Below are 20,058 nucleotides of genomic sequence, written 5' to 3' on the forward strand. Positions count from 1 at the left end.
GGTGTCGTCCTCCATTTCAATTACGCCCAGCACCGTGGTTCGCAACCCGGTGAACCCTTCTGCGTCAAAAAGCCCCGAAAGCTGAAATAAAAATGGCGCAAAGCCTTTCCGGGCAACGTCAGCGTTTCCCGAGTTTTATTGGGCCGAGCGTTCGTCGCTAATCTGCGCTTTAAAATTTACTTGGGGCCGGGCGGGCGGTCTTGGGGCCACCCGCCGTTATCTTTGGACCCCGCCCGCGACCCCGGGCGCAGGTTTTCTTCATTAGTCGCAAAAGTCGAGCGTTCGCGGGCGATAAAATTACGCGGGCCGCAGCAAATACAATACACATTAACAACCATTAGCTACGCTACGGTGGATCAGGATAAACACGGAGCCGGCCTAGGTCCCCGCGGACCGCGCCTTCCGCGTTTTCTGTTCCGGGGTTTCGGCGGCCCGGCGGCACCGACACTAACCTGCTCGGTTGGACTGATCTATCATTGGCTGCACTATTCTGCGCCTCGCGTTGATAAACCTGCGAACGAGAGGGAGAGAGAAAGAGAAAGAGAGAGAGAGAGATGAGTTAGGGAGCGGACCGGAGGAAACAAAAAAAGGGGAATACTGTGTGTGTGGCACGCGGCAAAAGGATACGGCGGAGTTGAGTGAGGATTCGCTGCGTCGCTGGAAGCGCGTTCGGATCATTTCGGTACGGCCCGGCCCGGGGGTGGGCGGTGGGTGAAAATGGAACAAACACATTAATCAAGTGAAGTGAAATGATTAGAGAGTTAGACCCGGGCCGGATGAAGCATATCTCCGAGGCATTCAAGCGAAAGGACCCGGCGCGCCGCCGGGGTTGGCGTTCTCGGCGCGGTCGCTCGGCCGTCGCCGAAGGGTGATAAAACATTCAAAAGAGAGAAACCGTGTGACAAGTTCTGGGCCGGGGCACCCCTCCTGGCAACCCGCACCCACCCCCGAGGTCCGGGGGATTTTTCCCAAGGAAAACGCGCTACGCAGTGTTCGCGCGGCCCGGAACGGAACGGTTTCGAAGATAAAAATCTGTAATTTCCAACCCAAAAATGGCGCCGGGGCCACCAAGAAATTCCATTCCGAATTACACATCTTGCGCCCCACCGCCACCCCTGCCAGAAGGTCCTGCGGCTGGTCTGGTCCGGGGTCGCCTATCGCTCCACGGCCACGGCAGGGTTCTTCGTATCGCCCGGCACAGATCAGCAACGTGGCACGTGGGTTCTGGTGGCGCGTCAAGGCGTCTCCCGCGCGTAAGCCCCGCACTGGGCTAAGCCCCGCACTCCGGGGTTCGCTGTGGCTGCGGGGCCACCACCGAAACGGATCCGGCGAGGGGCGGCGGCGAACCGTTCGGATTGGATTGCACACAGTTTATTTGATTTATGGAAATTAAACAATAATAAATCACCTCATCTAGTGATTGTGAAAGTTTCGGCTTCGGGAGGGTTCACGGTCCGGACGGACGGAGGACGGGCTCCTACTGTTTCCGGTTCCGGGCCGCCGGGCGCTTCGTTCGCCCCGAAAAGAGTGTGTGTGCGAGTGTGCTCCCGAAAAAGAAGATCCCCGGCCGGGCGACCGAGGGAACCCCGGCTTGAGAGGGATTCCATTTTTGTTTAGATATTTGTTTGTGCATAGTCGTAAGTTAAACATGAAAATTGCTTTCCCCGCGGGTAGGGTGACCGTAGGAAGGGGGGGGAACGGGCGACACTCAGCGTGCAGTGACCCAGTGTAGGAACCCAGCCTTCGGGAGCCGGAACCATCGGAAGAACGGTTCGGATCGGAAATGTATGTTTGTGTTTCCTTTTTTTTTTTTCTATCTGGTCTTTCCATTTTCTTGTTCTTCGCACTCCGTAGGTTCCAGTTCGGCGGGTGCGGGAAAGAGTTGGCGCTGGGAGGACGAAACACGAACGCGCCCCGAATGGTCCAAAAATAGAGTTTATGACCCCAACAGGCACATTTGACTGAAGGTGTGTTGTCTGCTTGTCGGGGTGTATCCACCAGTCCCCCGGACTCAAGCAATGGGCCAATTGTTTAGAAATAACTCATTTGCCGTGAATGTACTTCAAACATTGTGACAAACGGATAATGGGATTAAAACTTCCCGCCCCTGTGCCTAGTCGTTTGGCATCATTGCATAACTTGAGGCGCACACATACCGGTGGGCCAAATCGATGCGCCTAAAGTTAGGCAATATCAACTTTTGTCGTGTGTCGTGTGGGTAGCAGCCTTTTTCACCGACCGATACCAAGTTCCCGGTTCCCGGAGACCGAAAAGATTGGAAAACAATAAAGTTTGACAGGCATTCCTTCCGGAGTCGACCAGTGCATTAAACCAGTTTTCCGACACTCTCAAACTGAGTTCGCAAATCGACTCGATTCCCTTCCCGGAGGGGACCCCTTCGGGTTTTCCGTCAAGTCGAGCCAGTCATCACCCCCGGGGGGTTGCCGGGGTTTCTGTGAAGTGCCACTTCATTGGCGTTGGTCGCTTGCCGGCCAAACAACCCGAACCGTCTGCTGTCGCCGTGACACATTTTACCTGTCAAATTTTCCACTCCCGATTTTCCCCGGGTTTCTATTGAGATCACCACGCACCCCGCTTGCGGACGCAAGTAGCTTGATTGTACTAATCAAACACGCAGCAGCCGCAGCGGCAGCAGCAGAACTTTGGGATTTGGGAAGATCCCGACGGCACCGGGCCTCAGCTGTGGTGTCGGCCCCGGGAAAGGATTTGGGCCCCGGCCTAGAGCCGACGTACTTATCCCGACTCGGAGGGTGGCACGGCAGCGGTTTCCGAAACCCGGGCTCGGTCTCGGCAACAATCGAACAATTAAACTCTCTCTCTCTCTCGCCTGCATAGGGACCGAGAGCCGATCAAAAGAGGAACATGTAATCCGACCAAAAAACCCCCTGGATTCAGCCGGCGCCTGGTCCACCATGTGCGGTTTCGGGCCAGGGCGGCGTGTGTGACGTTTCGGTCGCAGCGAAGGGGTGAAATCCCGGGGCCGGGTTGGGCAAACAACAACAAATTTGCCTGCCGACAACCGACCGACGGGAACCGGGTTCGTTAATTTCCCCCGGTCCCACGGGGACCTTCTCCTCGCCGGGCGTGGATCCGAGCCAGGAAGCTATCGAGCGGTGAAGGAGTCTGGCAGGACTTGCACGAGGCGCTGCGGTCCGTTACCGGGCCGCGGCTGATGGGAAATGTGTGTTTACAAAAAAAAAATGGAAGCGAAAAGAATGGAAAAACACTTACCAGTTATTAACTTGCAGTATCGTCAGTCCCGTGTCTTGTGCTAGCTGCTTCTTCTGGTCCTCCGATGGGTAGGGGTGCTACGGTACGGTCACGACCGAGAGTGAGAGGGAGAGAGAGAGAGAAGAACAACAAAATTAAACTAAAATCAAGTCCAAGGAGGTGCTCAGAGCGCAGAGCAGTATTTTGCCAGCAATCAGCAACTCAAGTACCACTTGTCGGCATTCCCGAGTTGTTCCGGGCCGTTGTTCATCGAACGCCATCGCCGAACGTGGGCCCAGGGCCGTGCCCTCGCCCATTATGCTTATGTGGTGGGGGGGAGGAGGTATGTGCAAAAAAGGGGTCCGCCACTGGCGCTCAATCGCCGGCATAATTGAGCCCACTTCTGGGGCCGATCCTGGTTCGATTGTCTTTTAATTGAAATCCGGTACTAATTTGGATCGCGTGCCCTCGAGTGTGTGCCAATACACGGGCACGGGCCAGGATGAAGGGTTTACACCTTCGATTAGATTGCCCGGCCAGATGCTTACGCCAGCACTGCTCGGGTTGCTTGTACCGTTTTAAGAACGGCTCGGTTCGGTTTATCGGGTTCCCGACCGCTTAAGGATGTTTCCCAACAACCGCGGCTAAGCGGTTGAACATTGGCGTGTTTTGCCCGATTGTTTGGCGCAAACAAGCGAACCGAAAGGGCGACGCCACGTACTTGACAGTAAACGTATGTAATTCCGATCCATCTTATCGCAGAAGAGCAGAAGTAATGGAGTTGGATTGGAATTGCTCGTTTGACCGTCTTCAGGGTAGGTCTATGGTGAGTTGTACAACGGGCTTTAGGTTTTTGGATCACTTTTAGCGATCACCGAAGCATCAATGATTTGCCACCGATCAGGGAAAACATCGAGAAGGACTTGGCATTTGAAAATGGTTGTTGCAGGTCCAGAGTAGCTCTCTTAAGTGCAGCAGAGCAGCAGAGGCTTATCAAACAGACTGATCTCCGCAGAGCTACCAAAACGGGATCGTTTTGTGAGAGTTTATCAGACACTCATCTAGAAAGATCGAATAAGCACCTTTTTTACGAGATATGACCTCCTGTTACTCTACGTCATGTTTGCTCCTAGAAGCTTATAGTGAACATGTTCCAGCGGTGAATACATGTCAGAGGTGGTTTCGGCTATTCAAAACTAGATACTTCCATCTGAACAAAAAGGCCCATCATGTTGCAGTGAAATAGTTTGAAGACGAAGAATTGCAGAAGTTGTTAGTGGCAAACCCAACCAAAGCAGAACAAAACTGTGCAGAAACACTGAATGTGTCGCAAAAAGGCAATTTTCCATTTTTTAAAAGCCATATCAGAATGGATTCGAAGACACAGTTAAGTAGTATTACATTACAATTCTGAAAGCCTTAATTGTGAAACGTTATCGCAGTTCATCGAGTATTAAGATGTCGAAAAATGGATCGATGTCGGTGAAAGAAACAAAAAATATTGTAAAGGAATCCATAATCAGAGATTGGCAAAATGTCTAACATCAAACGTTGACTACTTTATCGAAAAACCCGGACAACTTTAGCTTGAATGCTTCTGTTTTGCTCCAGAAGTGACTTACTTTGAGGCCAATACAAAACTATGCTTTAATCATTTATTCAAATTCGTTGCGTCTCGCCTGGAAATTCCAAACAATTCCACGACGCAGTGTAAATCAAGTTGGCCCTAGTTATAAATTTGTTCTTCATGATCGAAAGGGTATTAATAAAAAAGGAACCGCGTCCAAATGAATCGTTTTCCCAGCATGTTGGCCTTCCTCAAGGATCCTCCGGGATGATCCGTAAAACAAGAAAAAAAAAGAAATGAAAAGTATAGCAATCCCCGACCGAAAACCACGTGCGTGCGCAAGAAGCACGCCACGGCGCGACGGCATCCGATGCTGCGCAGCACCGTGTCGCATGTTTATGATTGACATTACTGCAGGCGTCAGCCCGCGCATTGTTTCGTGCATTGCCCGTCTTGCCATCCCATAAAACACCGCCGCCAGCCGACGGCCTCGAACCGGATCGAACTGACGCGCGGCACCCGACGGGGCAGTCGGCTTGCGCAGAATGTTCCACGGCGTCCGCGGGTGCATTAAAACATGTGGAAGGAGCACGAGGGCCAGTACAAATAAAAGCATAACATTTACATCAAGTGACGCCACCGCGCGGCCACAACTACCGCGCCATCCGACGCGGAAATTTCGCACGGAGTCAGAAATTTCTTTGATTCGCTCGTTCGTTCTCGAAAACTCCCGGGCGGGTCGGTTGGGGAAGATCCGGGAAGAAATGGCCTCCAAACGCTGCGCCCGGTAGCGGCAGCGACAGTAAGGGAAGGGAAGCGGACCGAGGCCTGGGGACCTGGTGGAAAAAAATTATCTTATCCCGTCCACGTGAATGTCAATACGGACTGACAAATATTTTTAGACATTTATATTTATGTAATGCAAATGATTGCCCATGTATATGCATATAAAATGCGAGAATCTGCTCTTAAATCAGTCGGCGGCCCCCGGAGGGGCGGCGGCCGCCCCTCCGTCGTCCTCGTCGTCCCCAGGAGTGGAAGAGGTACGCGAACCTTCGCGCGGCTTTTGGGGGCCGGTTCATTGATATTCCATGGCGGAATTGCATAAACCTGGCGCGCGGCGCAGTGCCGTCGTCGTCGTCGTCGTCGTCGCTCGTGTACGTGTCCTGCCTGCTGCAACCGGATCACCGGGCGCACTCTCGCTGCAGGCCCCCCTGGGGGCTCCTGCCGGCCGTTAATCGTACACGCCGCTGGCCGTCGTCCGGGATGCAGTTTTTGCTGCAACGAGCGGGCCAAAGGTGAGCCCCGCCGGGAGAGGTCCTCCCGGGAGAGTACCGTATTACTACGCTATTAGCCGGTTAGCATGGGAGTTGGGGTGGAAGTGAGGAGCTAAGCCCCTGGATGATCCCCTCCGGACTTGGGACCAGTGTCCGCGAGCAAAGAGGAACCGCGGAAGAAGAGCTGGTCCGTTGCGTGGCCCGTTTGAACGCCTGGAACGGGCTCGGCATGCATTTACCATGAGGCCGGCCGATAACAATTGCATCGCAAGGTGCAGCGAGTCGATCGCCGAGAGATCGATTGTGTGTGAGTCAGCTTTTTGCGCTCTCCCAGAGTTGCTCCACGGAGAGACAGAGAGAGAAAGAGAGACGTGAGGGGAAGGACCATTGATCACGCGGTGCGCGCCGGTGCGGGATTACTGTCAAATGTTTCAATTTAATGTAAAGTAGTAAAAATTAGGTCCCAACGGTCCGCCACAGCGAATGATCGAGCGAGAGAGAGAGAGAGAGAGAGAGAGCGAGGGACCGGGAAGGGGTGACAAGGAGCCAGCGCGCGTTAAGAGCGAAACAGAAGAACCAAAACAAAACGGATCGCGCGATGGTTCCGGCAATGAAAATGCAATAAAATGTGCGTCCGACTCCACACACTCCACGTTTTACGATCGATCGCACCGATCATTATGCTCGATCGCTGGCGAGGGTGGGAGGCAAGGGTGCCCATATGGTGCCTACATGCGATCCTGTTTCGTCTCGCATCGGATCCGATCGGATCGGATCGGACCGGAGAGGTGGTTTGTTGATACACAAAGTAAGGGAAAAACGGCGGAGGGAAATAAAATACGCAAGCCCCCTACTCGATCATCGCCGTCGCGGTGCCATCTAACAGTCAGATGACAGCCCCGCTCGATCCGATCGATCGATCGATCAGTCGACCGGTGCGTGAGTGTGTGGCGATCATGTTTTTTTTTTTTTGGGGGGCTGATCGAATGTGGCCCCGGGAGTTCTAGAGGGCGCCGCGCAATGGATGAAATTTATTGCACTTTTACGACTCTTAAGTTATGAGCCGAATGATTTATTTAACAGCCCACACGGCCGGGCACGGGGTCGGGCCGGACGATCCCCACGCCGAACGCCGAACAACACATCGAACAAGTAAACGGCAAAAAAAAGGAACGCCAGATACTTGGCATACCGAACGATTTAATTAGCGGAGCCACCAGGGAGAGAAGCTCCGGGAAGTTCCACGCCGCGCGCGAAACAAAACACCGTCCGTCAAAGGCCGCACACATCTTACGGAAGCAATGTGTGAACATAGACGTGTTAGATGATGTGATGTTGGAATAAATTTGCATTATTGCATTAAACGCCCTCCCGGCGGTGATGGCGGAGCTTGCGTAAACGGATTGCGACCACGTGTTCCGTTGCGCATCGAAGCGTCGAGCGTTTTCAGGGCCGCCCGCAAAGGACTTCCCGATCGACCGGCCGACCGGGCGCCCATTAGGAAATTACATTTTTCAAGTATCCTTTGCCTCGACGGTCACGGGTCAGCTGGCGGGGCCACACATTTGTAACTGTCAACCGTCACCTCGGAGAGTCAGGGAACGCATCAGAGAAATTGAAACGCATCATCGCAGCCGAGAAACGGGAATCAATCCATTTGCCGTCGTGGCCGGCGCCCCAGAATGGCCGGCGCCATAAGACGCCCCTCGCTCGCTGGGTGGTGGGGCGGGAGTTACAGCATGGCGGGATAACATTTATCGATTGTCGTTATCGAGCGAAACGCTTCAATTACGGAGCGGCACCGGGCCGCCTAATCGTTAGGCAGGACCTCTCGCAGCATCCGCGCCGTCGTGACTTACCGTTAGGTGCTGGAACAGCCACGCCCGCAGAATGTTGGTGGCCACCTTCGGGAAGATCCCCCGCTTCTTTTGGTTTTTCTTGCCGCTCGTGTCGTCGTCCTCCTCGCCGGTGCCCTCGCCGCTGCCGATGCTGGTATTGCTGGCATCACCTGCCGGGGGAAAAAAAAACAGAAACACAAAAGGAGAATGAAATCATCTGGTACGAAATCGGTGCCGCTTTTATTGCTGCTAAGGCCGCCCCGCGATGTTCAACATGCAGATTCGCTTCTTCTTCCTCTTCTTCTTGGTGCGCGGCCAAAGAGATGGTGTAATCAAAGTGCCGGAACTGCACACAGTCCGCGGGGGCTTCGCGGGGATCCTGACGTAAGGATTATTAACAATGAAACTTATGCTCCGACGCCCACCGGTGCCTTTAATAAACAGGCCCACTTTATGGTGTGAACTCCTGTGAAGCCGGCGCTGAAGAGGGCGCTTTTACAACACGCGGCCCGTTAATGGACATAGAGTCGCCGCCGCCCCCCGAAGGGTCCTACGAAGCGCACGGCCGGGAAAAATGCGCCACATCAGCATTAGTCAGCATTAGACGATGGTTCCCGGGCACGTTTGCGAAATGCCAATAGCGTCGCACACGCGGGCCGAGCAGGAACGTGACCGAACGAAGGCCACCGTCCCGTTGTGGGGGCCCCAAAAACGGGCCGAGAGAGAGAAAAAAAAGGCAACTTAAGCGATGCCATCGGAGCGGTCGGCTTATTATCGGACACGCGGCCGCTAATGGGCCGAGGGGTGTGACTGGGGGGCCCGGACGCACCCCGCACAAGTGTCCGAAGGTCCTGGGTCCCCATATTTAACATATTGGTTGCCCCGCCGATAATGCGGCTGAGGGGGGTCTTTGGTGTTATTAATGTGACGTGCCGGTCTCTCGATAAGGCGCGATCGATCGGATTCCGGAGCACTCCGTCCCAGGCCCCAGCCCCAGCTCGCCCAGCTCACCGGCCCCAGTGTCCCCGGGGCTCGTAAATGCATTTCGACACACAAATCAGCTTAAATTTATCTTTTTTTCGGTTCAGCCTTTTTTTTCGAGTTACAATTTATCCGAACCGACGCCGGACGGATGGCCGGACGGGCGGGGGCTGGGGTTGGCGGCATGTGTGTGCCCGCCATTTCGTAAATTAGCTGCATCATCGACTGCACCGCCGGGATCGACTGCGCTTTCGCATGCTCGTTGCGCCGTCCCCGGGCCGACCTGTTCGCCTCGAATTGGGTGATTATCCTCGAGGCTCGAACCCGGGGCAGCGGCAGTGCCCCAATCGCCGTGCGGCCGGGATTAGATTAGTCGGTGGTCGCTAATCAATCTTCTCTTCGGCACCGGAGTAACTAAGCCGCTCTCTAGGGAGGAACCATATTTTGGACTTGGATTTTGGTTGTGCAGTGAAATATGCAAATTCCGCTGGTAAAAAAGAAATAATCTCCATGCAAAGTTTGAAGCAAGAACTAAAACCGGGTCGGCATCGATCATGCTGGCAGAAGAAGCCTGCTGTGATGCGAGTAGCGTACCGTCGGTGGGTCAATAAGTCCAACAGATGGTGCTGCTTTGCGTATCAAATCCGGTCCAGATTTTTTTTACTAAAATTTTATTTTGTTATTAATAATAGAAAATTGGATTTGCCCATCGATGGCCCTAGCTGTCACTTAAGCCAACATTACTGTATTCTATTGGCAACACTGACTTGTTTTGACATCTGTTAAAGGATTGCCGAATCGAAGCTTACAGAATGGTCGAAGCTCATGGTGACCACACTTTCTTGGACAATAGCAGTGCTCTGCGTTTGTTTTAAAGATTTTAAAAAGCACATTTTAGAGCGAGCCTGGAAGTCTTTCGAAAAAGCTCGAAGAGAGCGAAAGAGCTCAAAGACACCCGAAGACTTCTCCCTGCGCTTGATGGGAACGGGAAAGATTCAGAAGATCGGCATATGGGTTCCACATGAACTGAACGAAAGACAGAAGGAAAGCCGAATAGCCCAAATGGGAAATGCTGCCCGCCAGACACAAACGGAAATTATTTCTCCATTGAGTAGTTCAAGAGAACTCGGTTACAATGCGAAATCACGGTGGATGGAAGACAAAGCTCTGTGTTTGGTAGGAACGGAAGGGATCTACTATGAGCTACTGAAACAGTTCAAATGCAACGCCAGTTCGAGTCGGTATTCAAAGTGGGTCAGCCCAAAGCGACAACCGGTTGAACCTTCGGCTAGGAATGCTTCACACTTTAGATGGCTTTTGGCTGGCAGCTCTGGGACTTATTAGCCCACGTGCTCGAACGCTCGATTGGCAACCAGAGACAGCAGAGACCTGCTCCGATTGCGATGCTTGCTGCGTGCTGCGTTCGATCATCGTCCGACTGTTCCGATTTCGCGGGAGTTCCACCATTTTTTTTGCTTCTGCTCCGTGCGATGCTTTCCATTTCTTCCAAACTTCATTAGTCAACGCGGAACAGCAGCAAAAAAGTGCACCAAGTGCCTTCGGAACCACGGCCAAGCGAAGTGAAACAAAGAAGGAAAAAAAAAAGTTGCCCTTATCGCAGACCTCAGCAGCAGCAGCAGCAGCAGCATAATGCTGCGTTTTTTCGGACGGACCGCCGTCGGACCGCCGACCACCGCCGCCGCCGCCGTCGGACGGCGACCGGTTTCATTTATTCAAATTTAAATGCGATTCAATCATCTCATCACGCGGCCCATGCGGTCACGGTTGGGTGCCTTTTTTGATTTCTCATCCTATTTTTGTGAATTGTTTCGTCAAAAACTCCCTTCTTCTCTCTCTGTCTCTCTCTCCCGGTCGGTGTCTCTCGGTTCGGCCGGCCAGATTTCGCCCCGTACAGATGGATTTCTTGCGCGTTTCTTCTGCTTCTTGAGGCCCGGGCTCGACCCGGGCTCCTTTCGCGTTTTTCAACCGCCAGCTCGGAATTCAACGCATCGCCGGATCGGGCGGGGGGCACCTACACGTTTGACAGAATGTTAAAGGAAAGACACCTCCCCGCCCTGGGGCCCCCCCCCTGAGGCCGCCCGCCCGTTGAGGGGTTTCTCGCGGGACGGCAAAAAGCCACGGCCGAGAGAAGAAAAGGCCGCCGCAGCACCAGGGCACCAAGCGCGACCCCTCGCGGAGATCTCGCGGTCCCCGAGAGCCGCCGGAGGAGCTAAAGGAAGCAACACGAACGGGGGGAAAAAAGAAGAGGAAGAAACGAAGAAAAACCTGTATGTGGCCGGGCGCTCGGAGCGCGGAACCGTAGAATCTGTCTGTCAAATATATTAAATACATTTTAGAGCGAGATCCTGAGCCTTCCGCCGCGTGTTGACCACCGTCCCACGGTTGATGGTATCTTGCGGGCTGCGTCGTCCGGGGCGCTGGGGCCATTGCGGACGCTAAACCCGCGAGCACTGGGCTTAATCCCAGCAGCAGCAGCAACAGCAACAGTCACCCGAACCGAAAACCGAAACCTGCCCCAAAATCGATCCCCAAGGAATGTCCCTCGAAGAAGTGTCCCAGCCCCGAGCCCGCGGTTCCCGGGCTCGGGGTGTCTTAATAAAATGATTTGTAATATTCTCCCAGCTCTCCAGCGGCGTGGAATGCACGCCGCCGCCGCCGATGACCGGTCCTGGCTGGGTGTCCCTTTTCGAGGGATCGGCCCACGGGGCTCCTACCCACCCCTCACGGCGCACTCCCGAAAGCGCGCTCGAACAAATATGTATTCAAATCAAGAGATGGATCAAAGTTGATCTCCATTCTTGGGAGCCACGGCCACACGGAGAACAAGAACCGAAGGTGAGCGTGGAGAAAAAAATGGAAAGAAACCAAACCCCACGGATGCCGGGGGGGACGGGGGAGACGAGGGGTGAAAGGGGAAACTTATAAGACACGCACACGGGCCGCGACACACAAAGGGCCCCCAAGATGGACACCGGTGGACGGGCGAAAAAAATGCGGCGGATCCGGAGGAGGTTGGAACAGGTTGGTCCGGCGGAAACGGGGGCCGGCCGACCGATCGATCGATCGGTGTGTGGAGGAACTGGATGGAAGAATAAATGTCTCGGTTAATCTTCCCGGGACCCGCGCTCCTCGAGGCCGGGGCCGGGGCCTCGTCGTCGCCGGGCATATACATACGATAAACGATAACCAATGAATCTCTCTCATCAGCGTCAGTTTCATTCCCATATCGCCGCAGTGCCTTCTCCAGTGTTCTCTGCCGTTGCTGTTGTTGCTGTAGTTGCTGCTGTTGTTGCTGTTGGTCGTCCGCTTCTCGTCAGTCGTTTCTCAGTTTTTAGTTTTAATTTTATCTTTTTCCCAACTCCCTCCGATTTTCACGTTCGGCTTGAGCCGTTCTTCTTTGCCCAACCCAAGGTTGGTGCCTTTCATTTGCCCCCGTTTCTCTCTGTCTCTCTCTCTCTCTCTCTGTCGCGGTCTCGCGGGTTCTTGGGTTTTTTTCCCTCCTCAACTTCTTCCAAGCCGAGCGGCCGACGATGCTGGGGATGATTTGGATATTCATCGGACACATTGATTCGGCAACTCTTCGAACCGAATCGCGTCTCCTCGAATGGTTCATTTTCGGGCTCATTTGTTGTGTATTTCGTCGCTTCTTAAGTGTTTTGTGCCAAAACATGGCTCAGCCCGCGCAGGGAAGGACGAGGCCTCTGGTGGGAACACCGAGTACGGCGAAACATTTCAAAACGATCCGGAACAAACATTAAATCCCCTACGGTGAGGCAAGCACACGGCAGAGACAGAGAGAGAGAGAGCGAAGGATTGTGGAGTGTTGTCACCTTATGGCGATTCTCGGGCCGAGCGCGAATTAAGCTCGCGATGCAAATGGCGCTCGTAAACTTTAATGGCCATCATAGAGCGACGGGCGGACGAGGTTAAATCGTGTCTTTAACTTCTCGTAAATTAGCCCCGGCCCAATATGGCCTTGGCCACAACTTGTCCCGCCGTCGCCGTCGGTTGGTGTGCCGTTTTGGAAATAATTGGCAAAGCGAAAAGAATGCAGAATACACCTTCACCGATCGATGGCCCAAATGGCTCCCAAACGCGGTGTGTCCATCATCCGTGTAATGAATTTGTTTTGATTCACCCAAAAAACACATCCTGCACAGTGCACCGTCGGACCAGTGGGTTTCCGGGCCGCCTGCCCGCCGGAAGGCCACGCCGCAATTCTCGTTCGGCCGTAAAAAAGTAATAACAATAATAGAACCCTCTCTCCGGCAACAAACGGTGCGCCACCAGCCAACAACATTTCCTGCATTCTTGAAATGCTGTCACTCACAGGCCCAGGCCCGCCGTCGTCGGGCGAGCCGAGTCCTGGCCACCCTCGCCCAGCAAAAACGCACGCGTCCAGGGGTTGCCAGAAGTGCGAGAGAATTATTAGCCCCAGGTTGACGAGCCGCCAATCCCATTTTGCGGGTGTGACCCGGTGGCCGGCCTTCCGGGGAATCCGCTGTTCCGACCTCATTACACGCGGCACGGACCACCACTCACACCACGTTGTTTGCGAACCCTTGTCCACAATTGGTCCACGTTGGTCGAGTGGACCCCTTTCTACGGCATCTTCTACTTGGGAACTGGCGCACCGGACTAGCGCTGGTGGAAAAGAAAAAAGAAGCTTGTGTCGATCCCGGAGCGAATAGCTGCCGGGGGCCGCCCACGAAGCTGTTTCGGGGGTGGGGTGGCTATTATCAGGGCTGGGAAATCGTGTACCAAAAGCCTCGCTGTACTTGGGCAAGCAAGCAATTTCTCAACCCCCGGAACCCCCGCACGCTGTAACATGTCAATTTCAGACGTTTCGTGTGCAGATGACGGATGCAGACGTGAGCGTAGGCCACACGGAAGGTCCTGCGAGCCGGTCCTGTGCCCCGGAAGCACGCTGTACGGGCGCCCGCGCGCACGTGTCGGAGTTGCGCCTGCAAGGTATGTGACAGATACGCACATGTATAGCCGCCCGGTCGCGCCCAATTTCCAACGTTCGGTGGTGGCGGCGAGCGAGTGGACGATAACTACACACCATCATCATCATTGTCACCGGCCGGGGCGACCGGCGGATTTGCATGAACCAGTGTCGGCCGACACTTACCTGGGCTACCGAGGAAGACGGATGAGTAGAGGACGCGCCGGGACTGATCGACTCGGGCATCGGATGGTGACGACCATTCTCGCCTCGAACACCATCGACCTGTGAGGGAGAGAGAGAGGAGAAAGGCGCATTAGAGATTGGAAGATCATATCCACCGGCTGGACCGATACGGTCCGACACCTCACACGGGCGAGGTCTATTGGTGCCAGATTTACTGCTGCCGGTACCCCGTACGTCTTGGGCCGGCCGTTTGCCCGGGAACCAGATAAGGGACGGACTCGAAAGACAGGGCCCTACGGGGCTACGCCGGGCCGGGCGATGCCTTTCGCTACGGGAGTAATCAGTTTTCCGGGTCCCGTGTCCCGGGAAACGATGTAAAAAGTCGGACGATGGACGCCCGTGCACCGTGCGGTACGTCAGTTCTGTTAAACACCTGGTTAAAATCGATTACCCACTCCTGTCCGATTTACTACGCCCGAGCTGGGGGGAACCTAAAACGAGGTTAATATGGGCGCTCTTGCGCTCGGTGCCGGACCAAGAGCGGAATGTGACTCTTGAGAGGTCCCCCGGACGGCCAGCCAGACCAGCATCTCTCATTACGGGGCGATTCCTCGAACCGGGCCGCAGATCGATGGCGAAGCTATTGAATATCTGGATCCGCCCGTGGCCATGGTAACGAACTACAAAGTCTGCCAGAGATCAGTGGACATGCCGCCGGGCGGCCGTTCGGACGCAAGAAAGTGACTACAAAATGTTGTACTTTTGGTCACAAAGCATCCTGGCTGGCCGTGGCCGACGGGCCACCGGATGAAAGGGCAAAACGCATAAACGCCAAAAAATAATGAACCCCTCGGACTCGAACTCGGACCCGGGCTATCCGTGTGTATTCGGTTCCGAAATCCGTTTGAACTGGCGTGGCGTGGCCTTTGGACGCTGGTTCGCTTTCAACTTCCCTCTCGCGATTCTGCAGTGCCCGTGAGGTCGTCAAAGACCTCAAAAGCCGTTCGTGGAAAACCCGGAGGGGGAAAATGTGTCACTTTTGGGGAAAATGCCGCTGTGTTCTCCGGGAAAAAATAAACCCCGAGCGCGCGCGGCCTCTTTCAAGGAAGGTATTTCGGTGTGGCCGATTTCCGCGAAACGATCGCCGGCGCACAGACGCGGGGCCACTCCGTGTCATCGGCGGCGACCCATAAAACAGTAGCTCCCCCGTTTTCCTGGCTCGTAAAAATAGCTACATTTTCCGATGCGCCGCGCCGTCAATCGGTGTGTTTGTGTTCACTAAGCCTATGCTGGGCTGTGGTCGCAGCATAAGACGGGCCACAGAACAGCAACCGGAACCACGTGTCTATTTGGGTGCCTGGCCCGTGGCAGGCAGGAAATGGTCGCTCTTCGGGCGGACCGCTGCGCTAAGTAATCGCGCCGATCCGAACCGAAAAGTGCGTCTTGTGTGCTGCGCCGGGGTCCCGTGTTTCATCTCGGTGCGTTATTGTTGGCTGGCGGGCGGCCAGGCGTGTGGACAGACGGCTCCAAACATTATTGTTTCATTTGCCGCCCATAAACAAACCCATCACAGTCGCCCGAACACATTCCGACGCCGTTTTGATGGTCCGGCCCGGTCGATTCCGGCGAAACCGGTGGGAGCGGGTGCGCCGGAAAGGAAACAGTTACTTTTGACTGTTCCGGAAAAAAGTCATTCTCCCGCGGGTGCCGCGGGTGGGTGGTTCGGGAAGGTCGTCGGTTGACGGAAGATTCGCCTCGATCCGGTCCGGCGCACTTCAGGTTTTTTTTTTGTTTTGGCTTGTTTCAAGTTTCACGCCACAACCGCTGGCAGGTCCCATCAATTCCGTGGCCGGGTACGGTGGGCGGAACAGGGAACGCGGAAAATATTATTAATCGTTTAGATTGGCAATTTTCTCGCCACCGCCAAGCGCTTGTTTTACGATCTCCCGACAGCGCACACATACCGCGTAATGGTAATTGGTCGGAGCGCATTTTCCAACAAATTTGTCTCCCGCACCCGCGCGCCCTTTATTCATTTTCTCCAGAGGCACACATACGGGAGGGTGTGTGGGGGGAGCCCAAAATGGGCCGCGGGCTCCTCAAGCTCGATTCGTTAAACTTGTCAGCCCCCTGGGGGACGGCGGAACGGAAGGAACGTATGTGTCGCTGGAAACAAATTTTCCGAGGGAGCAACAACTCAACAACTTCACTTTGACTCCACGCTCCACGCACGATGGCGCCCGCAACCCCGGTCGCCGGAAGATTCGCGGAAGAAATTGATGTAATTTTTATGGAAAATGTTATTTGCCATCGCCCGTCGGCCCATCTTTACTTTTTGGTTCACAGCGAGCTAGAGCGAGTGAGCTAAGGCGAGAGCGAGAGAGAGAGAGAGGTGGCCCCTGAAGAATTTAATCAAATTCTTTCGTCGAGTCGATAAAAAAACAAATCGCGCCGTCGGTTACGGGAAATCGGATGGAACAAGGTGGGTCCCTTAAGTCGTTCGTCCCGAGATGGTTACGGTACTACGTGGACCGAAAACTAGCGAGCCCAAAAGGAGTGCCAAAAGTGTTTAGTATTGCCTGAAATTACATTCAAAATCACTTTAAATTAGTTTAAGCCATCTGAAGAAATAACTGGGTGGCGAATCAATCGGGCCATCAGAGGTCGTTCCTATACGAAGGGGTTTATATTTTATTTATTCGAAACCTGTCGAACCTTTACCGTCTATAAACTGCACAGTGTTCTGCACGTTTTGATACTAAAAGAAAAACCACATAAAGTTTGTTATTTACCATAAACCATCACTGTTTATCGATAATTCCGCGAGCAAACACAGTTTGTGTTTGTTTGAATATTTGACGACGTGTTTCGATGTTTTCGATGTTTTTTGATAATGTTTCGATTGACGTGCAGTTTTATGTTGAAAGAAAAACATCCAACAAATAGCTTCAGCTGCTGCTTCTTGCACTAATTCTCACTTTCATTAATATATCCTGCCGGATTATGGTTGCAGTGATTTAATTTTGTTACTCTTTCCTTTTCTACAACCTTTACCAGCAAGACCACAATCCAAAGCCCGAAGCTAAAAGTTCTCAACTGGAAGTCGATTGAAAGTCATTTCGGGCCGGAGTTTTTGCCGTTGCTTGAATGACGCGCTTAGTTGCTTGGCTAAAAACCTTACGAGCGCATCCCCGGCCGTTTCCTTAAGGCTTTTCATCGCCTTACGATCATCGCCATCGAAAGGAGTGCTTCAACGGCCAAACCTGCCAAGTAGTCCTTATCAAGGAAAAGGCCAGGAAATGAGCGGTGATTAAAGCCCGCCAATCGAGTGGAGCCTCCGTGGCAGACAGGGAAAAGAAACAAAATGAAAAACCCGGACGACGCGGTGGAGCCCCAGCAACGACGAGGACGACTTCCGTCCGTGCGATTGGGCGTTTTAATCGGCTTGCGATTTCGGTATTATCGGCGAAGCGCGCGCGAAAGTTTCGCTCGGGACGAAGGGGGCTTAAAATTCCCCACACAGCAAAATGGAGCGAACGGGCCCGGAAAATGGCGTCACGGCAGTGAAACAACCGAAATAGCCACACGGCTCCGTGTGGCCAAGAACGAGGCCCGCGGGCCAAAGAAGAAGGAACTCTTTTCGTCAAAAAACTTTTCCGCTCGACACGCTTCCGCTCCCGCGCCGAACACGAGTGCCGTGTCGGACGGCGGGTGGCGGGTGCTGCTGCCATTATGCGGTAAGCAGCCCCCCGGAACCCCCCACACCCACCCCTCGCCCTGCGCCACATATGCCAGGCGCTCTGCGCCGTCGTCGTGGCAAACGATTCATTTATGCTTTTGTTTTTGCTCGCCCGCCACCAACGAACGGGGTTTTGATGTTGTTTTTCATTTCGGCAATTTGTGTTCCGGCGTATGTGTGTGCCGGTGTTTTCTCACCCTCCCACACCGCCCCCAACACACACAGACACGCGAGCGCGGGCGTCTTTCTAATGGGGTTCGTATTGAAATGAGCTAGAAGCGGGAAGTCGAGCCGCGGGCCCCAGCAGAATGGAACCATTTTGAGTTTGTTCGAGGGCCAACCGGCAGCAGGCAAAGGGGAAGCGGCGGAAGAAGCAGCTAACCCACCGGCAGGTAACCCGCCAACAAGCGCCAAGAAGAAGAAGAAGCAGCAGAAGTTAGAAGAAGTTGAAGGCATACACCGGGCCCGGGCGGTGATGAAATAAACCCGAATCGGAATCGGAGCACATGCACACGGCACACGGAAAAAAGGAGGTGGAAAACAAAACCTGCCAACCAACCAACCAACCAACCAAACGCCGAACGAGCGAGCGGAGGTTGCCTGAGGGCACAAATGCTAATTTCCGAGTGGCCCGAGAGCCCCCCAACAACAAACCGAATAGAAAAAAAAAGTAAAATAAAACAACGAAACAAAAAGCCGACGATGGCAACGGCGAAATTCGAAGCGGAATAACGCACCATCGGAACAACCGGCGATGAAGGCGAAAGGATATGCCAGGGGTCCCCGTTGGCCATGACAAAGGAGCAGATGGGAAAGGACGGCGGCAGCAGCAGCTGAGCGAGTGTGTGTGTGTGTGGGGAGAAGTTGGACAAATTTTGCCGCAGGAAGGAAGCAGATTGTCGAAGGCAAACAGCAAACGCCAGCGCGCCGGCTGGAAGCCTTCCGTTCCCGCGTAGACCTCGCGATCTGGTCATAGATTTTGGGCGATGGCTTCGGCGACGTCGGCGACGTCTATAGCTGTGCATGTACATCACCCCTGAGAGCCCCAACGGCGATCGATCGATCGATCGGCTGATGGAATCGCGATCAGCACGATGGCCTGTGGAGAATCGAAGGCGAAGGTTGTCCAATCAACCTGGCGGAATCGATATTCTCTCTCACGTCTCGACCGGCTCCGAACCAACCGAGCGCGGGTCCGGGAGGTCCTGTCGTCCGAAAAACTATGACCAAACAAACAAACAAACTTCTCAGCTCGATGGGGTGAATTATCGGAGAAGCGTAACAAGAAATAAATAGCCGCCCTTCGAGGGCTCCCGTCCCGAGAATTGATTACTCCACGTGGCTGCCGAGGACGACAGCGACGGAGAGACGGGCTTGTGGACTCTAGCCCAGCGCGCGTTTGATTGGTCCACGCACGCTGCCAGATGACGCTAGTACTACCTTCCCCGATCGTCCAAAAACTCCGCTCAGGTCCTCTCGCAGGGTCCTCAGCTGTTGAGCACCGGTTTTCGAGGGTGGCATTGATCATTTCTTGCGCCCAACGAATTTGCGCGTGAAGAAAGCTAAAGAGTTGGTGCGTTGCCGTGGGCTCGTAACTTGGCCCGCCGAGGGTACCGTTAAGGTCTGCTCTGGTGTCTGGTGGTGGTTTGGTGCCGGAAGGTCTTACCGAATGAAAAAAAAAAAAAAACCCCCGGAGAAACCAATCTCTTTCGGGCGTTCGTAAAAGATGAACCCGGCCCGGCCCGGGCATTTCGGGCGACGGCAGTCCGGTTCACGATGTTACGACCCACCCGCACGCCGTAGGTTACATTGTGTGGGCGAAGTAATAGGCAAAAGGTATCCCCTTTTTTTTTTTTAATGCCGAGACCGACTTTGGGCCGAAACTTATGAAACTTGGGTTGCCTCCGTACAGTGTGTGGGGACCGTTCACTAATCTGCCGGGTGCTGCGGCTGCGTGCACACCTGAGCACTGTCGGGCTGTCTCTCGCCCGGTTGCATATTAAATCGTAGAATTTACACACCCCAAAAGTGGCCCCATCCTTGGTTGATCCTTTTTTTTCGGTCGCCCTCGCCCAAAGAAAAAGGACCTTTTAACCGGTTAAGGGTACGGCAGGGTACGGTGGCCCGCGATAACCGGCTGCCAGACGGTGACCAAAATTTGTTGGCATATAAACTAAGTGATAATGGTCACCCCGGTCCTTCGCTCGGCGCCCGGCCAGTCCTCTCATCTTTTTATCCTCCCAGCAGAAGAAGCCGAAGCGAAGAGATCC

At 54.1% G+C, this 20,058-nt stretch overlaps 1 protein-coding gene across 1 annotated transcript in view; it reads right to left on the bottom strand.

Annotated features, from left to right (window-relative positions):
* Positions 1–447: 447 nt before the first annotated feature.
* The window catches only part of LOC131211200 (homeobox protein homothorax), a 135,185-nt gene continuing 115,574 nt past the window's right edge, over positions 448–20,058 (bottom strand). Inside the window, exons 9-12 of the mRNA XM_058204588.1 lie at positions 14,050–14,148; positions 7,935–8,083; positions 3,253–3,329; positions 448–511 (exon numbers count right to left, since the gene is read on the bottom strand). Of these exons, the coding sequence (XP_058060571.1) occupies positions 448–511; positions 3,253–3,329; positions 7,935–8,083; positions 14,050–14,148 (389 nt within the window). The remainder of the gene's footprint in view (positions 512–3,252; positions 3,330–7,934; positions 8,084–14,049; positions 14,149–20,058) is intronic.

This window comes from Anopheles bellator, chromosome 2, assembly GCF_943735745.2.
Source record: "Anopheles bellator chromosome 2, idAnoBellAS_SP24_06.2, whole genome shotgun sequence".
Taxonomy (NCBI): domain Eukaryota; kingdom Metazoa; phylum Arthropoda; class Insecta; order Diptera; family Culicidae; genus Anopheles; species Anopheles bellator.